General features: G+C 41.2%; 1 protein-coding gene across 9 annotated transcripts in view; it reads left to right on the forward strand.

The window, feature by feature from the left end:
• MYT1L (myelin transcription factor 1 like) overlaps positions 1 to 26,830 on the forward strand; it is a 426,396-nt gene that overhangs the window by 388,609 nt on the left and 10,957 nt on the right. For all 9 annotated transcript variants that reach the window (XM_075923549.1, XM_075923552.1, XM_075923548.1 and 6 more), the window contains 3 exons: positions 7,610 to 7,693; positions 9,307 to 9,528; positions 23,817 to 23,908. In XM_075923549.1, the coding sequence (XP_075779664.1) occupies positions 7,610 to 7,693; positions 9,307 to 9,528; positions 23,817 to 23,908 (398 nt within the window). The remainder of the gene's footprint in view (positions 1 to 7,609; positions 7,694 to 9,306; positions 9,529 to 23,816; positions 23,909 to 26,830) is intronic.

The following is a 26,830-nucleotide window of genomic DNA, read 5'->3' on the forward strand; positions in this document are numbered from 1 at the left end:
GCTTAGAGGGAACACTGTTCAGTATGTCTATGTATTTCTAATTCTCTTCTTCAAAATTAGCTGTGCTTTCTTCCTGTTTATATCTCATTAAGTAATACTTCTCTTTAGAATATACCCGATATAATTATTTAAAACCCTTTTTGTACAAGAAAATTTCAATTACATACTGCTGTCTCAACTGACTGCCAAAATGTCTGGGTGACAAGTTGGGTCTTTTATTGGACCAATTCCTATATCTGAGGACAAGCAAGCTTTTGAGGTTACACAGAGCTCTTCTTCAGGTCTGGGTTTCATTTGTATTGCAGATAGCTGCTCTATAACAAACACTTGCATTTGAAGACAAATGCAGCTCTGGTTTAAAGCTGTGGAATTCCATTTTAATCAATGAAACCATTCAGTGCCATTGAAGATTTTGAAGATTTACCTGCATGCATCAGGGCTGACTTTGGTGTGTCATCCTGTGTCTTAGTTCATGAAGAGTTAATCAGTCATGAAAAAATGAAATAAATACATATACTATGTAATAGCTTTTGGTTGTAATAGGATAAAAAATTAAAACAAAGACTCATATTTATCAATGTGTTTTCTTAATGAATCTGCTCTCAAAGGAAAATAAATTTATTATAAACATAAATTATGAATTTTAAATTTACTAAAGAACCTGAAAGGTCTTCGGATTTGCTAATATATCACAGTGTCAAAAAATCTATTAAATCGTTAATCAAGCAATAAATGGTTTATTCTGATTTTGTAATGAAAGTTATATGAAAATGTCACAATCCTACCCAACTGACTATCTAGTATAAAGTGTTTTGCTTTCCTGTGCAATTCTTCTAACTGTCTAGCTTGTAGATACAACAACAGACAGGATTTGTCACACACACACACATTCAGCATTAGTATCATTAATGGGTTACTTTTTCCACACAAGTTGGAACATTTAGAACTCTTCATGAAAAGAAACTACTAATCTCTTTTCAGCAAACAGAAGCCAAGTATTAGAAAGAACACTACATATGTGTAAACGGGTGCGACAATACCTCGCCGGTCAGACCTCGCAACCCACCGTCTGTGTGCTCCCCCCACCACACCCGGCGTCCTCTTGCCTTGCATTTGGCTACATCCACGTTCTGTGCCTTCTGGGCTACCCGCGGAGAGAGGGAGGTCCGGGCCCACCCCCTCTCACAGACCCCAGCCCAGGGCCCTATGGACACGGACTCGGTTGCCGTCCGGTCCGGCTGGCGGGGCTCCCGCTGTAACGCACCAGCCCACGGGCTCCCTTTTCCTACCCTGGGCTACTTCCTCTTTCCACGGTCAGCCTCTCCCATCTACGGGGCTCACCTCCTTGTCTTGGGTCCCATCCGCTGTGGGTCTCACACGGGGAGTTGCTGCCTCCAGCTCTCCCCTCTCCAGGCACATTTTCCGGGGCTTAAATCCCCTGGCCGGCTTCCGGCCCACAGGGCCCCGCCCCCGCCAGGCAGCCTCGCTTCCAGGTCAGCTACGTGGGCAATGTCCCAACGTTGCCCCACCCCGTCACCCTCCGGCTCTCGGGGTGGGTGTGGGGCTGGGCCGGCATGGCGGCGCACGAACAGCTGCCGCACGGCCGGTATTCCGGACCCCGCGCCTCCGGGCATGAGGCGATTGGTGGGGGTGCAGCGCAGAGCGCTACTGCCCTGTCACCAGCCCCCAGTGCCACCAGACAAGCGGCGGGTGGCGGGGCTAGAGTGCGGGGTGCTTCTTCCCCATCACAATATGTTTGTATAGTACTCAGCACAACGGGGTCACTGTCAGCATGGGTGCTACTGCTGTACACATAGTAAGTAAGAACACCATATAATTGACAACCTAGATAATTCTAAAAAGACAAATTGAACTAAACCCAAACTTTAGGCAAAATTCTGCTCTCAGTGATAATTACAGTAAAGGCAAAATTACTTCAATCGGGTGAAGTAATTCTAGCTTTACACCAAAGAGCAGAATTTGGCCCTTCATCTGCATCCTGAATTGATGAAAATTATGATGACATTATTGCGGGGGTTTCTGATGGCGGGGGGAGGGACAGCTGCCTCAAGGCCCAGCAATTTAAAAGGGCCTGAGCCACTATGTCAGTGGCCGATGACCCAGGTCCTTTAAATCATTGCTGGAGCCCTGGATAGCACAGTCCAGGCAGTGCTTCAGGGCTATCAGAAATGCTAGGCCCAGCCCTGTCCCTTCCATCCAAGGTGCTACCCCTTCCAGGGGCATGGAGCTATCCTCTTCGCCTTGCTCAGGAGTGGGAAAGGATACTGGAAAGTAGCTTTTTAACTACAGTTTGGACCTCCCTGGTCCGGCATACCTGCGATCTCATCGGTCCCGAACAAGGTAATTTGCAAGATCAGAGATAGTCGATTCCAGCCGCGGTGCTGCCAGCCTTTGGAATCTTCCTCAGGGCTGCCAGCCTCCTGGCCAGGCTTCCCTCCTGGCTTCCAACCCTGCTGCCATCACTGGCCAATGGGCTTCACTGCTGGCCTTGAGTGGTTCCCTGTCCCCAGCTGCCAGACTGGCTCCATTCCCGCCCCCACAGCCACAGGACTGACTCCTCTCCTGACCCCCCCAACTGGGCTTCGGCTCCACTCCCAGCTCCCCCAGCTGGGTTTCTGGCTGCCAGTCCCTCTACTGCTAGACTCCTAGTTGGCCCCTGTTCCCAGCTGCTGTCAGACCAGAGAGTCCTGGACCAGAGAGGTTCAGCTTGTAAATGCAAACTTTCACCAGAAAACAATAACAACAACAACAACCAATTTTGTCAGTAATTTTTCTCTATTTTTTTTTAATCCTGCCTCCATTGAAGTCAGTAGCAAAACTCCCATTGACTTTTATGGGACCATGATTTTACCCATAACCTTTTAAGGATATTTGATTAAAAACAGAATTTCCATTCCATGGGAAGCATAGAAATTGCCAGCCTGAATCAAACTTTGCACCTGTCTGATCCAGTGTCCTATTTCTGACAGTGGTCAGAGCCAGATAGTGCAGAGAAAAGTATAAGAACCCCACAGAGGCAGACACAGGGTAATCTGCTTTCCTATTCATCCTGCCCTCCTGTCCTATTCCCTGAAGCATGAAGTGTAATATCCTTACAGTATTTTTATCATTAATTATGAAAGTGCTGGATATTCAGGATATCAATTTAAATATCAATGACTTTGATTAATCTTGTTAAATTCTTGGCCTCAACTAATCACAGTGGCAATGAGTTCCACAATTTATTCACATGTGTGAAAAAATATTTCCTTATATCAATTTTGAATTTCTCACCTTTTCATTTAATTGCATGTCCTCTACTTCTTGTGTTATGAGAGACAAGAATAGAAATTCCCAAACTACTTTCTCTAGATCATTCAGTATTTTGTATACTATCTTGTCCTCTCTTACTTATCTTCTTTCTAAAGTAAATCCCTCCACAGGGGAGTGTGTTTCCAGGCCATTGTGGAGGCAAGCAGACAATAGAGACGGCAATGTGATGTATGTTCAAAATGGAGTTTGCAGCTTGGCAAAGATATAGAATTCAGATTTCCCCAGTTCATCACACTGGGATTATATTTCTCCAACATTCTCCACAGTGAAGACTGATGTAAAAAAATTAGGGCTGTCAATCACAGTTAACTCAAGTGAGTAATGCAACACAAATTAACTTGATTTTTAAAAATAGCCACAATTAATCACAGTTTTTGAACAGTTAAATAACAATAGAATATCAATTTAAATGTATTATAAACATTTTCAATTTGTTCTATATTTTCAAATATACTGATTTCAATTAAGACACAGAATACAAAGTGTCCAATGCTCACTTTATACTGCTATTTGTGATTACAAATATTTACAATGTGAAAAACAAAAAAATATATTTTTCAATTTACCTCATACAAATACTGTAATATAACCTATTGTGAAAATGCAACTTACAAATGTAGAATTATTTTTCTCATAACTTCACTTAAAAACAAAGCAATGTAAAACTTTATAGCCTACACGTCCACTAAGTCTACTTCTTGTTTGTTTACATTTGTGGGAGATACTGCTGCATGTGGCTTATTTACAATGTTACCTGACAATGAGAAAAGGCACTTGCAAGGTAATTACATGCCAGATATGTTAAACACTTATATGACCCTTTCGTGCTTCAACTTTTGTAGATGGAACTATCTTTTTTATCTCTTTTTAAAGTGTAAATATTTGTAATAAAAATAATAATATAAAGTGAGCATTTTACACTTTGTATTCTGTGTTATAATTGAAATCAGTATATTTGAAAATATGGAAAAGCATTGAAAATATTTATAATAAATTTAAATTGGTATTCTATTATTGTTTAAAAGTGTTCTTAAAACTTCAATTAATTGCGTCTATTTTTAAATCTCATAATTAATCGTGATTATTTTTATAATAGTTTGACAGCCCATAAAAATCATTTCTCTCTTCAATAATATCCTTATCTTCCCCATTAACTTCTTATGAGCAGTTCTTTTTCTGTCTTCCTGTAGCTCACACCAATGCATATTAATGTAAAACTGAACCATTCTGATTCTGTTCCACAACCTAAAATTCTCAGTTTGGGTTGACCCATCCCCCAATTATTTTTTCTTCAATTTGATATTCCCAAGAAATCAACATGTTCCTGTGGGAAACCACACTCTCCATCTAAAGATTTTAAGAACACAATGCCCACCAACAGACAGAAAATAAAAAACATTGTTAGTATAATATAGGGGTAACTTAAATAACAAGCTAGATACATTTTTAAACATGCCCTAAGTTTCTTAAAATTATCTCCTAAATACCTTTCTAAGTAATTTGTATATATTAATGGTGTACTGTCAGTAATTGCTGAATCATATCAGTGGGACAGAGAAAATAGTATGATTGTTGACAGTGAGGGAGACCTGAGTCAGAGGGGACAAAAGGTGAGGAATTCCAAGTGGTGATTTCATGTACACAAAAGGATTTAAGAGTCACCTGTTGCTCTATAGTGGCTGGCCCACAGTGTGAAGTGTTAGACAAGGGAGATTTTCTTCAACTTATGCTAGAGGGCTCTGTACTTGCATCTGATGGGCCAAAGTTCTAGTCCTAATTACCAAATTCAGGTGTCTGGGTGTATATGTGTTGTGATGCTGCAATACTACAATCATCTAAAGAAGTGGGTTGTGCCCACGAGAGCTCATGATACCATCTACGTGGTTTGTTAGTCTTTAAGGTGCTACTAGACTATTCATTGTTTTTTAAAGTTTATTGTAGTAATTATGTCAGTTGTTGGCAAGAAATGCATGCCTGATAAATGTCCACTACCAGTTTTTGAAGATCCCCTGGAAAGCCAATATTAAAATAATTTTTGGTAGTTGATAAAAGTGGGGGCAGAATACGGCTGCTGAAGCCAATAGTAAACGAAGCCCTCTGAATCCTTCCTGTGCCACCATCAGATGTCACTTATGGCACAAACAAGGCTCAGCTATCCCTGGCTATCCTAATGCAGGTGTTGCATGTTGTATTCTGTTATTTTTCCCCATACATTTGCTGTCCTACATACTGTATGATGGAAGAATTTTTTTCATATCCCAGACATTTCCATCTTTTTTTCTGGAGATCTGTAAGTTCATTTCATTTAATACCTAGTGTTTTCTTGAGGCACTTGCTTTTTGAATCAAGTATCAAAGGGGTAGCTGTGTTAGTCTGAATCTGCAAAAGCGGCGAGGAGTCCTGTGTTACCTTATAGACTAACAGAGGTGTTGGAGCATAAGCTTTCGTGGGCAAAGACCCACTTCATCAGATGCATGCATGCTTTTTGAAGGCAATTAGATATCTGTCTATACCACTGATGAATTTTAAGCTTTCACATTTGTATTTGAAGATGAAAATAACATTGGAGTTAAAGATTAAGTATAATTTTTGTCAGGTGTATACATTTGTGTCGCTGATATATTCTGGTAAAAGTACCATTTCTTCAACTCTGATTGAGTAGCCCAATGTACCCAATTTTTACAAAAAAACAAGGAGAGGCCCATTGCACCTTAAAGACTAATAATTTTATTATAGCATATGCTTTCATGAGTTGCAACTCACTTCATCAGATGCATGAAGTAAAAGAAAAAGAAACAGACAGTAGGGATAAGGAGATGGGAGTATTGCATTAGAGCTAATTCAATCAGGCTTCAAATGGATAAGAAAGTGAGAATACCAAAAGTGGAAATTATTTATTGTAATGAGAGAATTATTCCCAGTCCCTATTGAGACCCATTATGATGGGCTAGGTCTACACTGCAGAGCTGTTCTGGAATACCAGAGGTATCCCGGAAAAGCACAGCAGCATCCAAGGAATGCGTCCACTTTTTCAGAAACTGTTCCAAAAAAGCAGACATGTTCTTTCAGCATCCCTGTATCCTCATTGTATGAGGAAGAAGGGATCTTCTGAAAGAGGAGTTTTTTCTGAAATTTGGCCCTGTATAGACTGCAATTTGCGTTTATTTTTCTGACTTTTCTTTGCAATTTAGACATAGCCCTGATGTCTAATTTTTATATAAATTCCAGCTCAGCAATTTCACATTGCAGCCTGTTTTTGAAGGGGGTTTTTTGTTTGGTTTCGGTTTTTTTTTTTTTTTTTTTTCTTGAAAATGGCAACTTTCAAGTCTTTAACTGTTTAGCCAGGGAGGTTAAAATGTTCTCCCACTGGTTTTTGTACATTACCATTCTTGATGTCTGATTTATGTCCATTTATTTTGTTGCGTAAAGACAAATGTATTGTCCAACGTATTGCTGCCAATTTTACAAACTTACTCAGTTGCTGGAAAGTTTTCTACAGAGTTTATATAAATGATATCTTACAAAGTAAACAAGGACTTAGCCTAGAAGGTTTTGGATGGAGAGGTATATTTCTTTGCATTCTGTATAGTGCTGAATATATTTTTCAGTGCCTATACATAGTACTTTTACTAGCTTGTTAGTTAACTTTATTAGATTTTCCTTTGGCTTACGTGACTTATTTTTCCAGAAAGTCATTGTTCAACTTTGTAAATTATGCAATATCATTATTCAAGATTCTTGAACAAATTCCTGCACGCATGCTCTACAGGAAAATTTTAGAAATTTTAACTGTTTTAATATATCCGCTAAATGATCTTTTAACTCCCTTCTGCCCTCTTAAAAGATATAGAGATCTTTTCTGCTTTTACTCCTCATTCTTATTTCCATCTCAACAACACACAGAACATGCTACTTATCTATCCATAAAATACTCATTCCTTCAGACGCCTATCACTGCTTCTGCTGAGTAAGCTGGAACTGGATCATTAGAGATTTTAAGAGCTGCTTTTTCTCTCTCCTCAGAGGTTGTGTATGTAGTGTGCAAAGTACTCCCAGTCCCAGCCTTCAGTCACAATCTGAGATACTTGGATCCCCCGTGTGGCTGTTTATTGCCACTGTCTTTATTCTTTAAATCAGCAGGGCTATAACTGTTGAAAAAAAGACAGCATTGTGCAGCCAGTAGTATTTCATGTGCAAAGAATGTCTCTTTGTAGAGCCCTTATCAGTTATAGTCAGGAATGAGGAATTATTTTTTAAAACTTAGTCTTTCATTCAGTCTCTCAGGTTGTCCTCGAGCAAAGAAAAGTGGAATCAGGATAGCACAAAGCAAGGAAGACAAAGAAGACCAAGAGCCAATTAGGTAAGTACAAATCTAATCAAATAACCTTTGTGTGTATTATGAGAGAAGGCATATCTGCAGCCTGATTATTTTTTAAATACAAACTTTATATTTGTCATAGTAGTTCAAGAACAAAGATACACTGAACTAAAGAGCACAGTTAGTTGGTTTTTAATGAATAGAACAGTAATATTTAGTTTGCTGAAAACAAAATACATTGTTCTCTCAGTAATAAAGGTGGAATTCTCCACTGACATAAATCCATTGGCTTCAGTGACTTGATGTTAGGTCAGGAGCCATGATTATTTACCCTGGCTATAGATCTTATCCCTTGTATTTGGAAAATTTGGAAAACAGTAGTTTTTAAAGTAAAAATATAAAATAAAAAGCCTCAAGTCCACTGCCGTCCTGTTCCGTAATCACAGTGAACAAACACTGTTGACAAATTACATCTGACGCACACAATATTTAAAGGAATTTAGAAGTCAGCAGGAATTGTGAATGATCACCTCTGAAAATCAGGCCAGTTATTTGGGTGCCTACAAATTGAAACAAATCCCTAACTTTAGGCACCCAATTTGGAAAATGTTGGCCCATGCTTCTCCTTGTGAAATGTGGAATAACCTCAGTGGCCATTAACATCAGTCTATGTGGAGGCTGCTCAGCACCTTTCAGAATCAGACTTCAATCATTGCAGCATTGCTTTAGTGCAGGATAACCAGAAAACGAAACCAACTACTCTTCTGATTGCCCAAACTGCACAAATTGTAAAATGTAATCAAGCAGCAACATGCTGAAAAGTACACTCAGTGTTTATTACTCTACACTGCTCCTACTAATGCATGTTGTTTCATAAAAATAAATGGGGCTAAATGTACATGAGGGCAAATTCTGAGCAATGGTGAGCACCTTATGGGCACCCAAAACGCCTTTCATTGGTGTCTCTGGGCCCCATCCTGCGAGATTGTAATAGCCTTGAATAGCTAGTGAGTGCTAAGAGCTCTTGCCACATTTCATGATTTGCTGCCATAGGAGTTGTGGGGAGTTATAATTTCTGAGACTTTAGCTCATGATTTTTTATTCTGACAGTGTCCCTTTGAAGTGCTAACTATGGCAAAGGTTTGATTGATATCTAAGTCTTTATAACTACCATAATTTTAAAGTCAGACACCTTTAGATTTCATACGCATTCTTAAAAGGCACATAGAACTATGATAAGTAGGATTTTAAATATTTAGAGTTTTAAAATGTCACTATTCAGTCACTGAAGCTCAGTGGCTATCACTTCAATCCCAGTGTGCTATTTACTGTAATGGACACCTTCATTTCAAAGATGCACCCTGCCACTTTCTCTCCAGTATGCAGTGGAAGTAAAAACCCTACGACTTTGCTACTGATTAGCATGGTTATTTTTTTAACAGCCAGAGAGATGCAAACCTTTTTTTGATTAACAAAGATCTCCTGATTTGACATGTTTGACTATTCCATTGGGGTGTCTTTGGTGATTTGTTTTAAGTCCATAGAGCATGATTGTTCTTTTCTTTTCATGTCAGGTTTATTTTGACTTTGTTGTAGAGGCTACCAGGTATATGATGGCAAGACAATAAAGTTTATCTCATCTATCTGCTATCCAGATGTCCAGTTCCCGGTTGTGATGGTCAGGGTCATATAACTGGAAAGTATGCATCCCATCGCAGTGCATCAGGGTGCCCTCTAGCTGCCAAAAGGCAAAAGGATGGGTACTTAAATGGCTCACAGTTCTCTTGGAAGTCAGTGAAGACGGAAGGTATGTCATGTCCAACTCCAGGATGTGATGGCTCAGGACATGTCAGTGGTAGTTTTCTTACTCATCGTAGGTGAGTAACTACAGATTATATTTCTCTTTCAGGAGTGCTTCTTTAATTATTTAATCCTGATTTGTAATACCACCTCTTGCCATGACATGATTCTGTTTTAAGTTCATTTTGTCTTTTTTTATTCTGTGGGAATCCATCTTTCTAGAGTTTTAAGCAGGGAGTGAAGATTCTGGAGCTCTGTTTTCTGGAGGTGATTGTGGCTCTTTGTGTGCATTGAGAGCACTTCCAAAAACAAATTATAAATTATAATATCTCTGCCACTGTCTTACTGTATGACTTGGGAAAGTTACTTAGGTTAGCCTTTGCAAATTTGGATGCTTAAAGTTAGTCACTTAAATCCATTTTTATGAGAAGCCTGATTTGCAGATGGGTTAAGCACCTGCAGTTCTGCCACCATGTTCACCCAAAGACAAATGCTTAACAACTCTGTAATATCAGGGCACTTATCTCGATATATCTGTATGGACTGAGGAGTCTAACCATAAGTCAAAACTTAGCCTGTCCCTCTCTGTGGTATGTTTACCATTCGGTATGTTTATCTGCCTCACAGAAGTGCAATCGTGTTCTAGGGTAAAATTCAGAGCAGAGAGGGGCTGTGTCTTTACTTGCCTTATAGCCAGTGCTTTAAAATGCGCTGCTGCTGTAGTCTCCTTGTTTGGATGCTCCCAGTCAGCATACAACCTCTCACTGAGAGTGCGTGTTTTCAGCAGTCCCGACTCGGCAATTCTGATTTCAGCAGCTTGCTTGTTACTCCCCTGTCACACTTGAAAGTACACCAGCACTGGTGACACCTGGCAAGATAACACCAACCCTCCCCCAGTTCCACGTTTTCCCAGAACTGTGTGGTCTGCAGTCTCCAGCCCTCTCCTAGACCATTTAAAGAAATGTTAAGGTGTGTTTTTTCTTTAAAGATACAGTACACAATGGCTTGCCACATTTGTATGAACATTTGCTTTAAATAAAATACAGCACTGGGAAGGGTCAGATTAAAAATTAAACACATTTCTTAACAAATGGAGACAGAATTAAGATAGTTAGAATTGGTTACAAGCAAATAAAAGTGAAGAATGCTTTCTAGTAGCTCAGTCTTCATACAAGCTCTTGCCTTTGTTCAAAATAATTTCCTTATCAATCTACCTCCCAAGGAGGTGGAGGTCAAGATCTCCCACAAAATCCTGAGTTCCTTTGTCATCTTACACAAAAGATTACTTGAAGAAGAAGTCACTTTCCTTTATAGACCAGCGAACCTTTGAAATAGACTCTTCGGAAGATTATTCCTCTCACTCCCACATTAAACTTAATTCAAGAGGAATGCAACATGGAGTCTGCTGGAGAAGGAAGTTCCATGCTGGTTTCTTTCCTTGTTGGTGTTTGCTAAAATGCAAATCGATCTGTTCCCAGCAACCTCCTCCCTCTGTTTTGGTGCTGCTGGCTCCGATAGAGAGGCATCAGTGTGGAGGGTGAGGGAGGCAGGGAGAACCAGTCCACACAGGAAACCGTCTTTCAAGATGTCAGTAGGTTTTGGGTCATGCCCTGTGAACAATGGCACTGGGAAACCTTTTTTGTTGTTGTTGTAAGGTTTGTCATGGATATCAATGGGAATTCCTATAAATGCCACCATTTTGGAGAGATCTATGAAGGAGAGAGCAAAAAGAAGATGGTATTGAGGAGAGAAATGAAGCAAGGAATTAAGGAAACTGGGCACACACAGGAAGGAGATTGTTTCAGGTAGAACAGGAAGTGTGAAATAATATGCACAGTTGCCAATTGATCTTAGGCCACAAAGTATACTTTTGGTTTTAAAAATGCAAATAGTCCACTGTAGTGTGTTTTTACAATTTGATTCTTGAACAATTTGGCAGAGACCCTACAGTTCACAAACCTAATGTGAAAGGATTTTACTAGACAGCTTAACCTTAAACAGTATTCCACTCCCACAATATCAGCACTCTGGATTGGTATGGACTACCTTGAAGGAGACCTGGACACAAGAGCTTAGTTGTTATAGTACTTTAGAAGAGTTGGGCATGCAGAGTTGCTATTTTAAGGGACCTTTGGTCCTGTACCCTTTGGTCCTGTACCCAGCACCTCAATTTCATTACGATTCTTTTGATGTAAATACATCAAATCAGAATTCACCCATTACATGATCATGTATATGTAAAAATCCTTTTAAGAAGGAGAAGATTATCTAAAATTATCTAAACTGCTGGAGCTTGCTCGTAGGTGCAGTAGGAGCCTCAATCAGGTGCTCTGCTGCAGAACACCATTCCACCACACTGAAAAGCCAGCTGCGAGGTCTTGTTTGTCTATGAACAGCTGCAATCCTAGGCTTGGGGGGGGGAAAGGTTCTGCATGCTTTCCCTTACCTCCTGCACAATCTTGCAGCTCCCATTGGCTGGTTTCCAGCCAATGGAAGCTGCCTGTTTGAAGAACAGGCTTTGCAGGAGGTACCCCTCCCCACTCTTCAGGCTCGCAGCTGTTTACACATGGCCCCATAGCCAACTGCTCTGAGCAGTCTGCTGACGCATAGAACGCAGGAAACCTACTGTGCTATTAGCTGGGAGTCGCCCAGATACATGTCTCCCAGCCAAAGCCTCTGACACCCAAGCCTCTGCCTCCCACTAGCTCCCTGCTTCCCCACTCCTGCTCCGCTACCACACATAAATCAAACCCTCTGTCCCCACTCCTGCACCCATATTCCCTCCCAGACTCTGCACCCAATTTCCTTTCCCAGATCACAACCCCTCCTGCCCTAGGTCACAACCCAAAACCCTACATCCTCTCCTTTACCCCAGTTCCCTGCACCAGGTCACAACCCCCTCCTTCATCCAAACCACTCCCAGATCCCACACACCCTCCTGTGCCCCCATCCCTTACCCCAAGCTCCCTTCTGTACCCACTCTCCATCCCAGACCTCCTCCATTAATATAATGAAAGGCTATGTCTAGACTATGGGGATTTTCCGGGATACCTCTAGTATCCTGGAAAAACTCTGTTGTGTCTAGGGAATGCATCTGCTCTTCCACTTTTTTTGTGGAATAGCAGACATGCTCTCTCAGAAGCCCTGTCTCCTCCCATCCTTGAGGAAGAAGGGCTCTTCTGAAAGAGGAAGATTTTCCAAAATTTGGCCTAGTGTAGATGGGCCAAATTTCAGAAAAGCCTCTTCTGAAAAAACTGTCGGAAAAAGGCACTCAAATTGCGGAGCGCATTTTGCATACCTTTTTCCGATAGATCATTGTAGTCTAGACATAGCCAAAGTGTGTATCCCTTGACCACTTACCAAATTCTTGGAGTGCCCCCTCCGTCAAAAATTATTGCTCACCAGTGGCCTTATTATTGCTCACAGATATGCATATAGACTATTGCTCACAGCAATTGCTCACAGATATGCATATAGATAATTGCTCACAGCAAAAATTATTGCTCACGGATATGTATATAGATTGCTAAAATCCTGTATCTCTTTTGTTATGCTTTGTTCTTGCTACTCAGATTAAACAGTATTTTGGTTTAAAAAAAATCTGCCTGACCACTGATATTGCAGTTAGTAGCAATTTCATTTTTGAGTTCCTTCAGTACTCTTGGGTTAATATCACTTGGTCCTGAGGACTTATTATTGTTTAATTTATCAGTTTGTTCTGAAATTTCTTCAATTATACATCAATGTAGGATCATACTTCAGATTTATCACCTTAGAAGGCCAGCCCTGATGTTGAGGATATCTCCCCCAAATCCTCTGCTGTGAAGTCTGATGCAAGGAATTAATTTAGCTTCTCTGCACTTGTTTTATCTTCTTTAACAGTGTAGTCATCTACTGGCTTCACTTCCTATTTGACAGGGTTCTAACTTCTAACTTATTTTTTTATAAAAATCTTATTATTAGATTTTGCATCTTTAGAAAGTTGCACCTCAAATTCTTTCTTGGCTTTCCGTATTGAACTTGTATCCTGCCAGAGTTTGTGCACCTTCCTATTATCCTCACTAAGATTTGGCTTCCAAATTTTAAAGCATGCCCTTTTGCATCTAATGCCCTTTTGCATCTAGTGCATGCTGTTTAGCCATGGTTTTATTCTTTCGGTCATCTTATTGTCATCTGATACAGGCTGTGCATTTCGCCTGAACCTGTTACAGTATTTTTAAATAGTCTCCATGTTGCTTACAGGCATTTAGCCCTTGTGACAGTTCCTTTTAATTTCTATCCAACGCTCATCCTTATTCTTGTATAGTGCAACCTAAATTTGGCCTCCAGGACTTTTCTTCTCCCTTTCCCTATATCCCTGGTACCCACATGTTCCATAACTTCTGGCTCCTCCCCAGCATTCTATACAAGGCTACCTATATGTCTCAAGAGATCTGCTGCTTTCACATCTGGCAGGCAATTCACTATGTAGCTCTCCCGTCATTACAAACCCAACTATCTGTATTTCTAATAATCAAACTCTCTAATATTATTGCCTTTGTCTTCCTAATAATTGCCTCTGGAAGGATATTTTTAGTGCAAGAAGATACCATGTTATTGTCTGAAAAGTCGGACTATGGGATTTTCTCTCTACTCCCACTTGATGCTTTCCTGTCCTCAGACTTTCATCCTGCTTAAAAGCCCAAGGGCTGTCAGGCAGGAGATGGGACATCTCTGCTTTGTCTCTGAATGTCCATGTACCTCTCTGTTTCCCTTCACTCCTCCAATCCATCCACTCTTGCATTCACTATCGCTGTTGGCTGAGAGTTGCTTGCACCACCTGCTCAAATGTGCCACATTACCACGATGATGCACATTTTTGTGGGAATAATGGCTTCCACAACCAAAGTAACCTTGATTACTTTGCACCATACAAAAATGCAGATGTTCTTTACTACATTGAACAGAGCAGAGATAGGTATTTCTGTGTAAAAGCCAACATAAGATTTATAAAGCACTAGAGCATCAAGAATGAGCTAAAACAGGATTACACACTAATGCCACTCATAGTAGAAGGCCTCAGAAGTGAATTATAAAGGCCATGTACCTGATGCGAGTTGATATGTATTATTCTGTTGAAACCACTAAATAATTTGGTAAAATATTTCTGTTGTTTGGGGTTGTTTTTAGAAAAGTCAGTGATTTTTGAGGCATTGAGAATAATTTGTGCTATAATTGTTTGAGAATGTAAGCAGGTTTTACTCATGTTTTGTTCTGTCTCTTGAAGGAATGGAGGCCTATACATTCTCCTTAGCCTGGCAGTAATCCCACTTCACTCCATATTCCTCCTCACTCTCTCTTTCTCCTGGTGACCAATAAATTCTTCCATTTCTATAGTAGTCGCTCAGCTTCATTCTTCCTGATAGTCTGATTTCAGCCTTTGGCCAAGTCTCTCCACTTTTGCATGCTGCTGGCACCATCTTAATTCTTTCCTGTTCCTGGCCTAACACTCCAGTGTAACCTGCCTTCCCCTGATAGTTTTTATCTTAGAGCAGCAGCTAGTAATTATCACCATTAGAGGAGGTGAATCACTGTCATTGTTCAGACAGAACTTAGTGGGCTATGTCTACATTGGCACCCTTTTCTGTAAAAGGGATGCTCATGAGACACTTCGGATTGCAAATGCCGTGGGGGATTTAAATATCCCCCGCGGCATTTGCATGAACATGGCTGCCGCTTTTTTTCAGCTCGGGGTTTTGCCGGAGAAAAGCGCCAGTCTAGACGGGATATTGTGGAAAATAAACCCTTTTCCGGAAGATCCCTTATTCCTACTAGGGTTTATTTTCCACAAGATCCCGTCTAGACTGGGGCTTTTCTCCGGCAAAACCCCGAGCCGGAAAAAAGCGGCAGCCATGTTCATGCAAACGCTGCGGGGGATATTTAAATTCTGAAGTGTCTCATTAGCATCCCTTTTACAGAAAAGGGTGCTAATGTAGACACAGCCATGGAGTGTTTACCAGTATAGCGTGGGGAATGCCTGCTTCCATGATTCCGAACTCACTTCATAACATGATTTTAAACATCTCAGCAAGATACATACATGGGGTAGTTAAAATTAGAGCTGGGCCAGGAACCAGGACTTTTCTGTTGGCCTCATTAGTTTCTGCATAATTTACACTTATTTTTTTATTAAATTAAATGTCTAGACTTTATGGGAGCAGAGGTAATTTGACTTTGAATGAATGCATTATTGTCTCATTTCAGTGGTTCCTCAGAGAAATAAAAGGGAAATAACAGGGCAAAGAGAAGTGTGAACTACCCTATTCATTATTATACCACATGAATTCTGAACCCTATCATCCAGATTTAATAGTCCCTACATACTTGATTTTGCACTTTGCACTAACATGAAGAATTTTTGTTATAAGCTGGGGACCTAGTAGTTGGAAGTGGCAGAGAAGGTGAAAGACCTGGGTATATTTGTTGATCACATGATAACTATGAGCTGCCAATGTGATGTGGGCATGAAAAAGGATGCATCAAACAAGGTATTTGAGACATGGAAATGTTAGTATCATTGTAAAAAGCACTGATGATAACTCATCTGGAATACTATGTGCAATTCTGGTTTCCCAGGTATAAGAAAGATGGATTCAAACTCTGGAACAGGTGCAGAGAAGGGCTACTAGGATAATCTAAGGAATGAAAAACGTAGCTTATGAGAGGCGATTACAGAGGTTGGCTTGTTGAAGCTAATCAAGAGAAGTCTGAGGAAGCAATGATTGCTCTCTATAAATACATCAGAGGCTTACATACCAGCATGGGAGTAGAGTTATTTACTTTAAGCACCACTGTAGACACAAGACCAAATGGATATAAACTGGCCATCCACACATTAAGGTTTGAAATTAGGTGACAGTTTCCAAACCTCTGAGGAGTGAAGTTGTGGAACAACCTTTTTAGGGAATTAGTGGGGGCAGAAAACCTGACTGGCTTGAATAAGTTTATGAAGCGAGATAGTACAAGATGACCTACAATGGTGTTTAGCTAGTCTGCGACTATTAGCAACAAATACCCCCAACAACTGGTAATGGAGCACTAGATGGGGAGGGCTATGAATTACTGCAGAGAATTAGCTCCCAAATGTCTAGCTGGTGTTTCTTGCCCAGATACTCAGAGTCTAACTGCTTGTCATATTTGGGGTTGGGAGGTTTCACCTTCCTCTGCAGCATTTTAAACTAGTGTAAATGGTAGATGCTCTGTAAGTTGATGCCTTTAAACCATTTTTAAGGCTGTCAGTACTTCAGTTAGAGGGACTGTAGCCAGAGGTTAGGGGTCTATTCCAGGAATGTGTGGGTAAGGTTCAGAGGAGATTGAGTACGGGAGGTCAGGTTAGATGATCATGATAGTCCCTTTTTGACTTTAGTCTATAAGTCTATGAACAAACATACAAGTGTTCCAGCCATCATGACACAGGTTCCCATACCATCGAGGATCTGTGGCCTTATGCCCCAAGACCAGAAGCAATTGTCACTGCTGAGCCTCAGACCGTTTGCATTCATTTAATCAAAGATACTTCCTTCACCACTTCATGGAATAACGTGGCCAAATAAGATGTTTAACTCAGTCCCTTACATTCTGTTCTTTTGATATCTATCCATGACTTGCTCCCTTGCCAAGTTAAACTACTTCTCCCTCAATGTATGGCTCACCAGTCAAATACTCAAGAAAAGTCCCCAAAAACCAAAATTGTTTCCACAGATTAACATCTGAGATGTTTCTCCACAGCATGTCTGTTTCAATGTTCTATAAATGTCCCTGCCCTCTATCTTAAATCCAGACATACTTTACAGGAAAAAAAACCCAGGTTCAACTTCTTCTTGGTCTTTCTGTGTTAAGGGGACCCAGATTCAAGATTATAGCCAAGAGGGCCAGATACTGAGATTTGAAGGAGTGGACCCTATCAGGCTCTCCAAATGGAATATGGGTGACATCTAATATTCTAGCATGCCTGTAGATTGCATTTTGTTTTATGATTTGTGGACTTTATAATGTGTTTATCCTAAAACATATTGTGCTCCATGAAGGCTGACTGGTCACTGGTTACACCATGGCTGGCGACAGACTTTTCTGGGTCCTGGGCAAGGTGGGAGGGCTCACTCCAGACCCCCAGAAAGGGTGGGGCCTCAGGCAGAAAAGGTAGGGCTAGGAACTAACTTTTCTCTGCCAGTCGTTAGTGCCATCCAGACCACACCATGCAGGGCTCCAGCAATGATTTAAAAGGTCTGGGGCTCCAGCCACTGATGGTGCCATGTTAGTGGCAATGGTGGCTGGGAACCCTGGGCCCTTTTAAATCTCTGGACCCTGGAGCAGCTGCCTCCTCCCTCTCTGTCCCTCCGCCTTTAGCAAACAAACTTCAGGTGCTGGACTAAAGTCAGACCTAGTGTAATGCAAGACTAAATCCTCTATTAAAAGAGAAGGATGCAAGTCCCCACCCTTAGAGCAGTGATAGCTGAGGTCCTCAGATCTAAATGGGTGCCTTGAAGGAGACCACAAAGGAGGTACGGTTAACTCAGAATTGTGACACACATAACAAGAGACAGTCCCTATCCTGAGAAGTTTACTTCTGAACAGACAAATGAAATACATAGAGAATGCAAGAGAAGTAAAGTGATTTCTCCAATGTCATGCAGTGGGTCAGTGGCAAAGGCGGGAACAGAGCCCAGGTTTCTTGCCTTCTACAGTCCTATTCTTGAGGTCACACATAATAACAACAATATTTTATTATTATATATTGTTTCAACAATAGAACTAGTCAACTGAATTTTGAAAATTTTGATGACAAATAGGGTTAAAATTGTGATCTTTTTTGACAAATGTGTCCTTTTTATCAGTTGTGTTTAATAATATAATGTAGAGCCTTATAGATGTGATCATTCAGATCATTCAGAGTAGCATTTTTAATGAGTAAATGTCAGTGTTGGAAAGCCACAGGCTTTAAGGTCAGTAGGAACACTTACAATCATTTAGTTTGACCTCCTATATGACACAGGCCATACAACTTCATGGGGGCTACGTCTACACTGGCCCCTTTTCCGGAAGGGGCATGTAAATTTCACTAGTCGTCGTAGGGAAATCCGCGGGGGATTTAAATATCCCCCGCGGCATTTAAATAAAAATGTCCGCCGCTTTTTTCCGGCTTTTAAAAAAGCCGGAAAAGAGCGTCTACACTGGCCCCAATCCTCCGGAAAAAGTGCCCTTTTCCGGAGGCTCTTATTCTTACTTTGAAGTAGGAATAAGAGCCTCCGGAAAAGGGCACTTTTTCCGGAGGATCGGGGCCAGTCTAGACGCTCTTTTCCGGCTTTTTTAAAAGCCGGAAAAAAGCGGCGGACATTTTTATTTAAATGCCGCGGGGGATATTTAAATCCCCCGCGGATTTCCCTACGACGACTAGTGAAATTTACATGCCCCTTCCGGAAAAGGGGCCAGTGTAGACGTAGCCCTAATGTTTGCTGGATCATGCTTGATAACTTGTGGTTGAACTGAAACATATCTTTTTGTAAGAAATTGAGTCTTTATTTAAGAACTCCAAGTGATGGCGAAGCTACCACAGCCCATGGAGATTGGATCCATATTATACATACCTACATTCTTTATGAGAAAAATAAGCTGCTTTACTGGTTCTATTCAGGATTTAAGCCTGACACATGAACAATTAAAAAACAGTAGAAATAGTACACTCTAGCCTTGAGAACAAAGTACAAATTTCACAGTATGCAGTAGCATATATGTAGCATGTAGAATCTAGAGTTCAAATTAATTATTAAATCATGAAAACGTGCTCAAAAATGTAGAATTGCTTTTGGAAACATTTCAGAATTCCCTGCTTTTAAGGACTGATAGAATGGGAACATAATACTCCTGCTTGTAATAATGTTAAACATAGTTTTCTTCCTGCCAAGTCTAATACACAGTGTCATATGAAGAACATGATTTTTAAGATTGGGAACAGTTTTGTGCCCACAGTACATTGCTGTGTGTGAGCACAATCTGGCCAACATTCTTTCATTTGCTTGGATAGAACAAATAAAATTCATTTTGATGCTATATTCTTTTATATGGTGTCATAAGAGGATGGCCATAATATGAGACACAGGTAAACATTTTGGGCAATGTAGACACACTTTTAACTGTTCCACAGTTAAGGACACTTTTTTTAAAATACATGGTGAAATCTTAATAAAATATTCCACAATTAAAAATAAATATATAATTATTTGTATATGATTTATTTAGTACATAGAACACCTGTCCCCAAAATAGTGTCTAGGACTCCATACATAGAATGAGATTGTGGAGGTGTGAACCTGAAAGACAGTGTTAAATCTCATTTTACATGCAATTCATGCAGGTCTCATAGGGTGTGTGTCTAAACTACAGAATTTTGTCGACAGAACTCAGCAGTTTTGTCGATGGCTGTAAACCTCATTCTACGAGGAATAATGCCTTTTGTCGACAGAGTTCTGTCGACAGAAGGCGTTATTGCATCTACACTGTCCTTTGCATCTACACTGTCATGTCGACAAAGTGGCTTGCTTTATCAACAAAACTTCTGTCGACAAAAGCCTGTAGTCTAGACGTACCCATAGGTAGGGAAAGCACTTTTTTAAAGTCAAAACAAAAATCTCATTCACAACAATTCACATATTTAAATAAGCGAATTTAGAAAAAGAACAATTCGAATATATGAATTGGTAATCTCTATAAAAAATGAGCATGCTTAAAAAGGGCTTGTCATTCAAAAGAACTAGTTATTAAAGGCACAATTATAGCTAGCTAGTTCCCTCTGTTCTTGACATTCAGGATACGTCTATACAGCAACATTATTTTGAAATAACTAGCGCTAGTCCAAAATAATATAGTCTGCTGCTACACAGCAGGCAGTTATTTCAAAATAATTTTGAAATACTGTCAAGCTGGAGGACTTCTTACTCCAACCCTGTAACCCACATTGTACAAGAAGTAATGAAAGTCAGAGGAAGAGTGCTCTATTTCAAAATAAGTGCCGTGTAGACGCTCCCAATTTTAAAATTGTTGCATAAAAAAGCTTCTGCCTGAGCTTACTTGATTTTACACATGCATTTTCAGGAAATACACTAAACTGTAAGGTCTAAGATTTTAAACTGCAACTAATTGTAACCTTTGTCAAACTCTTTGTAAAACTTTGTAATCTTTGTAACTCTCAGCCACCTTGCTTGTAACTTGATCTAAACTGCATTTTCCCTGAGTGAATGAGGAGAGAGAGAAGTGTGTTTGTGCGCGTGTGTGCACGCGCGCGCACGCAATACTGAGGCTGGAGCACATGGTGATGAGTCATCAGAGACTTCTGCTTTGCTGGATAAAGGGAAGTCTGGGCATGCTCCCTGATGATGAGGTGGATGAGTCACATGGGCCATTCAGACACAATAAAAGGAGAGGGAGCACATGTGAGATTCCTTTTTCTTCCCTGGCTCCTGAGAAACTCCTCGCTACAGCCAGTGTTTTTCCTGACCAGTTTCCCAGCCATGATCAGCAGACAGACCCTACAGAACCAACATGCCTTGTTCTTCTGCCTGTGTAAGTGTGTGAGTGTCTGAGGGCAGGAATGAATGTGTGTGAATGAGTGAATGAATGGAGGTGCATGCGTGCGCGCGCTTATTTGTTTGTTTGTGAGAGAGAGAGAGAAAGATAGCTGGTTTCCCCTTTAGTTTAAACCTTTGGTGGCAGCTCTGTCTTCTTTAGTTTATACCTTTAGTGGAAACAAACCCATGCTAGTGTAACCAGAGGTGGTCTCCAGTGGGAGTATTTTTTGGGATAACATTAACAAGCTATTTCAAAATAAGCTAAGCAATTGACACAGTTAAATTTGCATAGCTTATTTCGAGTTAAGCCCTGCTGTGTAGACTCATCCTCAGAGTTCTTGTGTTTGGGTTTCTGAGTAGAAAGGGAGTGGGGCAGGCAGATAATGCTTTATTTAAATGGAACATTTAAGCAGTAATCATTTTTAGAAGGTAACAAAAGAACATAGGAACAGCCATACTGAGTCAGACCAAAGGTCCATCTAGCTCAGTATCCTGTTTTCTGATGTAACCCTTCTGCCAGGCCGAGTAAATAGCAGTAGCAAGGGCATCTAGGGGTCTCCTCCCAACGAGGTAGGTAATACAACACCGGCTCGAGCCCCCACCCAGTGACCTGGGAAATCTTACATACACCTCTGGGTGCCTCAAAAGAGGCAATTCTTCCCCTCTCGCAAGCACAGAGCGTCAGTGTAGTAGCAAACCTTTAATAACATGAGGTAACCGACATCTGCATTAAATTGGGGAAACACCACAACTCGGATTTACCAATCCAACAATGAGCAAAGGCCCTCCCCCCAGCCACAAATCTCCCCAACGTCCCAAAAGTCCAACACCCCAAGAGTCTCAGCCCTGGGTCAGTGCCGTCCCAGGGTTCAAAAGTCCACCCGGCAGGGTTTCACCATCCCAACCTGAAGGGGTGGGGGATCGATGCACCTTACGTGGCCCGGCGGTGGCTCCGCCTCTCCGTGCCGCCGCCGTCAACACGAGTCACTCCGCCACACTCCACTTGTCGTCAGGTGAGCCGCCTCCACTGTCTGGCTCCGCAAATCCGCCAACCGTCTCGGTCCACGCTTCTGCCGCTGCTCCGCCAGCTGCCGCTCTTACCAGCCGCAGGCCACCATCAGCCACTCCGCTGTCTGCCCTCAGGTCGCCCCGCCAGCTGCATCTACTGTCCGCCTGCGCTTGCTGGTTGCCCCTTGCAAACTGCTCTGCTAGCAGCACAGCGCCAGGCTCCCCTCAGCAACAGTGATTTCAGCTCTTGTCCACAGCTCAGCAACAGTGATTTCAGCTCTTGTCCACAGCACAGCGCCAGGCTCCCCTCAGCAACAGTGATTTCAGCTCTCGTAGCGCTGGCCCCCAGCAAAGTTAGCTCCACAGCTCACAACTAGACTCCTAATGGAATCTAAATTAACTCTGATATTCCACAGTGGAGAGAGGAGGAAGTGCAATCAGTGTTGTTTAGTCCCTCAGACAGGGCCCCACCACCAGGTACCAAGACCTGTCCCCAACCTCTCTCAATTTGACTGGGTTTGGAACCCATGCCCCTTGTCTAGCGAGTGCTACTTAGTTTATGGCGAATCCCTCTGTCATAAACAGTTCCACCATTCCATTGTCCTTGATTCGCATAATCAGGGTAACAACACTTTTCTCCCCTCTGCCTCAATAAGAGGGAGACTGGGGCTCCCACAGTGGCCAAAGTGACGATTTGGGCTGCTGTGGCACATACTAGACAGGGTGGGTGTGTCTATGCAAATTGGGCTCAGCCCCTGAAGTCTCTTTGCACCACTTGCCACAGTTCGCCACTAGATGTCAGGATAGAGTTTACCCTGACCCTGCTTACACTGACAATGGCCAATGCCAAGTGTTCCAGAGGGAATGAACAGAACAGTCAATCATCAAATAATCCATCTCCTGTTTCTCATTCCCAGTTTCTGGCAAACTGAGACAAGCTAATAGCCACTGATGGACCTATTCTCTGTGAACTTACCTAAGGATGCATCTACACTGCATCGGAGCTCAAAGTAAGCTACGCAATTTGAGCTATGCAAATTGCGTAGCTTATTTTGAGTTAATTTCAAAATAGTTTATTTTGAAATTTGGCACTGCCTACAAAGCACTTATTTCAAAATAAATTGCTATTCTGAAATGTCCCTTATTCTTCATGGAATGAGGTTTACAGGGACATCAGAATAGTGAGCCCATTATATTTCAAAATAACAGGCACACTCAAAAGACACAGAATAGCTATTTTGTGATACGCTCTGGTATCCTGAAATAACACTACAGTGTAGACATAGCCTAAGTATTTTTTTAACTCTGTTATAGTCTTGGCTTTCACAACATTCTTTGGCAAGGAGTTCCACAGGTTGACCGTGTGTTAAGTGAAAAAATACTTCCTTTTGTTGGTTTTAAATCTGCTGCCTATTGATATCATTTAGTTCTTGTGTTACGAGAAGGTATAAGTAACACTTCCTTATGTACCTTTTATGGGTACCATATTTTTAAAAGTCCTTGTTCTTTTCCTAGTTAATTTTTTTACATAAAATACTTTTTTTTATATTTATATATAATATGCATATTCAAAAAAGGTGAGAGCAGAAGAGTTATGAAGTCCTCCCTCTCTTTCAGACCCAGATACCCTATTAATTTGGTGTAGAGTGGAGATAAATTTCCTCTCAGATATTATTTTTGTGATAGTTTAGGTTGACAGATTTATTGTCAGTGACCTATGACAATTAATAGGCTCTTTATCTTCTCATTGTTCACAGTCTATCAGGATGCCCCAGAGCCACTTCCGCCATGAAAAAAGCAAAGCTGTCTGGAGAACAGATGCTAACAATAAAGCAACGGGCCAGTAATGGTAACATTCCAATCATTCTCTTTTAAATATTACCTCTTTGTGAGATAAAAGAGACATTGCTATGTGGGCCTTTTTCTAAGTCAGTCTTATTGTATATCATGAAGGAGATCTTTTTAGAAAACTGCAACTGACTTCCATGCTATTGAAATCTGAGACAGAAATACAGCAGGTCACATTCTGGCCTGAGTTACACTAGAGAAAGTCTGGAAAATTCTGTTGACTTTATTGAGGAGATTGAGGTGTAGATGTGTACGTATTTCCTAGTATAATTAAATGCTGTGTTTTTGTGACGCAAAATGCTTTATGGTGGCAGTGGGTCTCACATTTCTTAACTGCTCAGAAGAGGAGTTCCTGCACAAGAATTCTTGCACAAGATCATGTCCATACTGCCATGTGCTTTTGCACATGATGGCCATTTTAACCATAGGGCTTTCTTGCGCAAGAAACCCCTGCTGCTCATCCACACTGCCCTCTTGCGCAGGAGCTCTTGCACAAGAGGGCTTACACTTGTTAGAAAAGAGCGTAGCTCTTGCTCAAGAGCGGGCAGGCCGTGTGGATGCTCTGCAGGTTCTTGCGCAAGACCTGCCAGTATAGGCATAGCCTTACAGTCTCCACTGGTTTCAATTGGAGTGGTAGATGCTTAGCATTTCTGAAAGTCAGATCCCGAGGGCCTAGTGCTAATCATCTTCAGGAAATCCTCTGGCCAATCTGAAGATCCACATTCCTTGTGCTCGAGGATGAACACTGGCAAAGCAACATCATGAAGCTGCATCTACATCCAAGATCCCAGCCGTTGCATGAAAAACACTTTCAGCACTTCATATACAATCCAGAGGAAATCAATTCTTCAACTTTAGAGAGACAAGGCAGATGAGGCATTATCCTTTCTTGCCCAAACTCTGGTGGTGAGAGATACAACCTTTCATACTCTCTTACCAACAGAAGTTGGTTCAATAAAAGTTATTACCTTGCCCATCTTGTTTCTCTAATAGTCTGTGATCAACATAGATGCAACAACACTTATTAAAATTTGAAATTTTATTTAATGGGAGAGCTTATTTTTCCTGAATCATTAGTATCATTACTTACACATGGGATAAGCTGCCATCCAAACTTTAAGTCCCTTCTAAAAATGCAGTACTTCCTTAATTTTTATAGAATGTTGCTATTTGCTAACCATTAAATTAGGAAGGTGAAAATTAGTGTTTACTGCTCCTGACTGGGTAAGAATTGCACACAGCCTGTGATTTTGTTAACTTCTTCCCCCTCCCCCCAAACCCAGTCTAGTTGTTTGTCTCATACATCTTGTATGTCTTTCCATTTAGACTGTGATCTGATTAAGTCAGGGACTCTCATTTATTATATGTTTATACAGAGCTCAGGCCTATATGCTCAATAGTATTTAGACACCTAATTCCTAATTGATTTTCATGGGAGTTAGGTGCTTAAATATCTTTAAGGATCTGGGCTTTAGCACAGTCAGGTCTTGACCTGGTTGGTCTCTAGGCACTACCATAATTTAAAGGAGTCTATAATAAATAATTGCTACAACATGACTTCTGCATTTATATAGCAGTTAAAATACACCCCAAAAAAACTATGCAATTAAGAAGCAGCTTTGATTGGCTCAAAAAAGAATCCTCGATCCTGCACTCCACAGTAGTTGTAATAATAAAGGCTATGTCATAGAATCATAGAACACTAGGACTGGAAGGAACCTCGAGAGGTCATCGAGTCCAGTCCCCTGCCCTCACGGAAGGACCAAATACTGTCTAGACCATCCCTGATAGACATTTATCTAACCTACTCTTAAATATCTCCAGAGATAGAGATTCCACAACCTCCCTGGGCAATTTATTCCAGTGCTTAACTACCCTGACAGTTAGGAACTTTTTCCTAATGTCCAATCAAAACCTCCCTTGCTGCAGTTTAAGCCCATTGCTTCTTGTTCTAGCCTCAGAGGCCAAAATGAACAAGTTTTCTCCCTCCTCCTTATGACACTCTTTTAGAAACCACGTCAGGGTATGTCTACACTACAAAGTTAATTCGAACTAACGGACGTTAGTTCGAATTAACTTTGATAGGCGCTACACTAGCGCTCCGCTAGTTTGAACTTAATTCGAACTAGTGGAGCGCTTAGTTCGAACTAGGTAAACCTCATTCTACGAGGACTAAACCTAGTTCGAACTTACTAGTTCGAATTAAGGGGTGTGTAGCCCCTTAATTCGAACTAGTGGGAGGCTAGCCCTCCCCAGCTGTCCCTGGTGGCCACTCTGGCCAACACCAGGGAAACTCTATTGCCCCCCCCCTCCCGGCCCCGGACCTCTTAAAGGGGCACGGGCTGGCTACGGTGCCAGGGTCGGGTCCCTTTAAGCACAGCCATCGGCTAGCCTGAGGCAGCAGCTCCACGCTCTAAGTCCTCATCTTATGCCCTGCCGGCACTGCTTCCGGCCATCCTTAATCCCGGTTCAGGGTCCACTTAATGTGGACATGTTAGTTCGAATTAGCAAAACGCTAATTCGAACTAGTTTTTTAGTCTGGATGCGTTAGTTCGAATTAGCTTAGTTTGAATTAACTAATTCGAACTAAGTTAGTTCGAATTAGTGCCGTAGTGTAGACATACCCACACTTCAAATGTGTGAAGGGGAGGGCTATAGTGAGGAAAAAATGGGAGATTCATCAGAGTTCTTTTAGATCTTGGGGAAAGTGAGGAGTAGTCTGAAAAAATCCAGAATCAATGTGTTACAAAGGTAATGAATATAGAGTTATCACATTTATTGTCAATTGTATTGGTGTGTACAAGGCACATTAAAGATATGTGTAATCTATTCATACAAAATGTCATTAATCAATCATAGCAAGTAGGGATGTTAAAATGTGTGCAATTAAATAACCATGTAACCCCTGAAAATTACATGATTC

This window comes from Pelodiscus sinensis, chromosome 3, assembly GCF_049634645.1.
Source record: "Pelodiscus sinensis isolate JC-2024 chromosome 3, ASM4963464v1, whole genome shotgun sequence".
Classification (NCBI taxonomy): Eukaryota; Metazoa; Chordata; order Testudines; family Trionychidae; genus Pelodiscus; species Pelodiscus sinensis.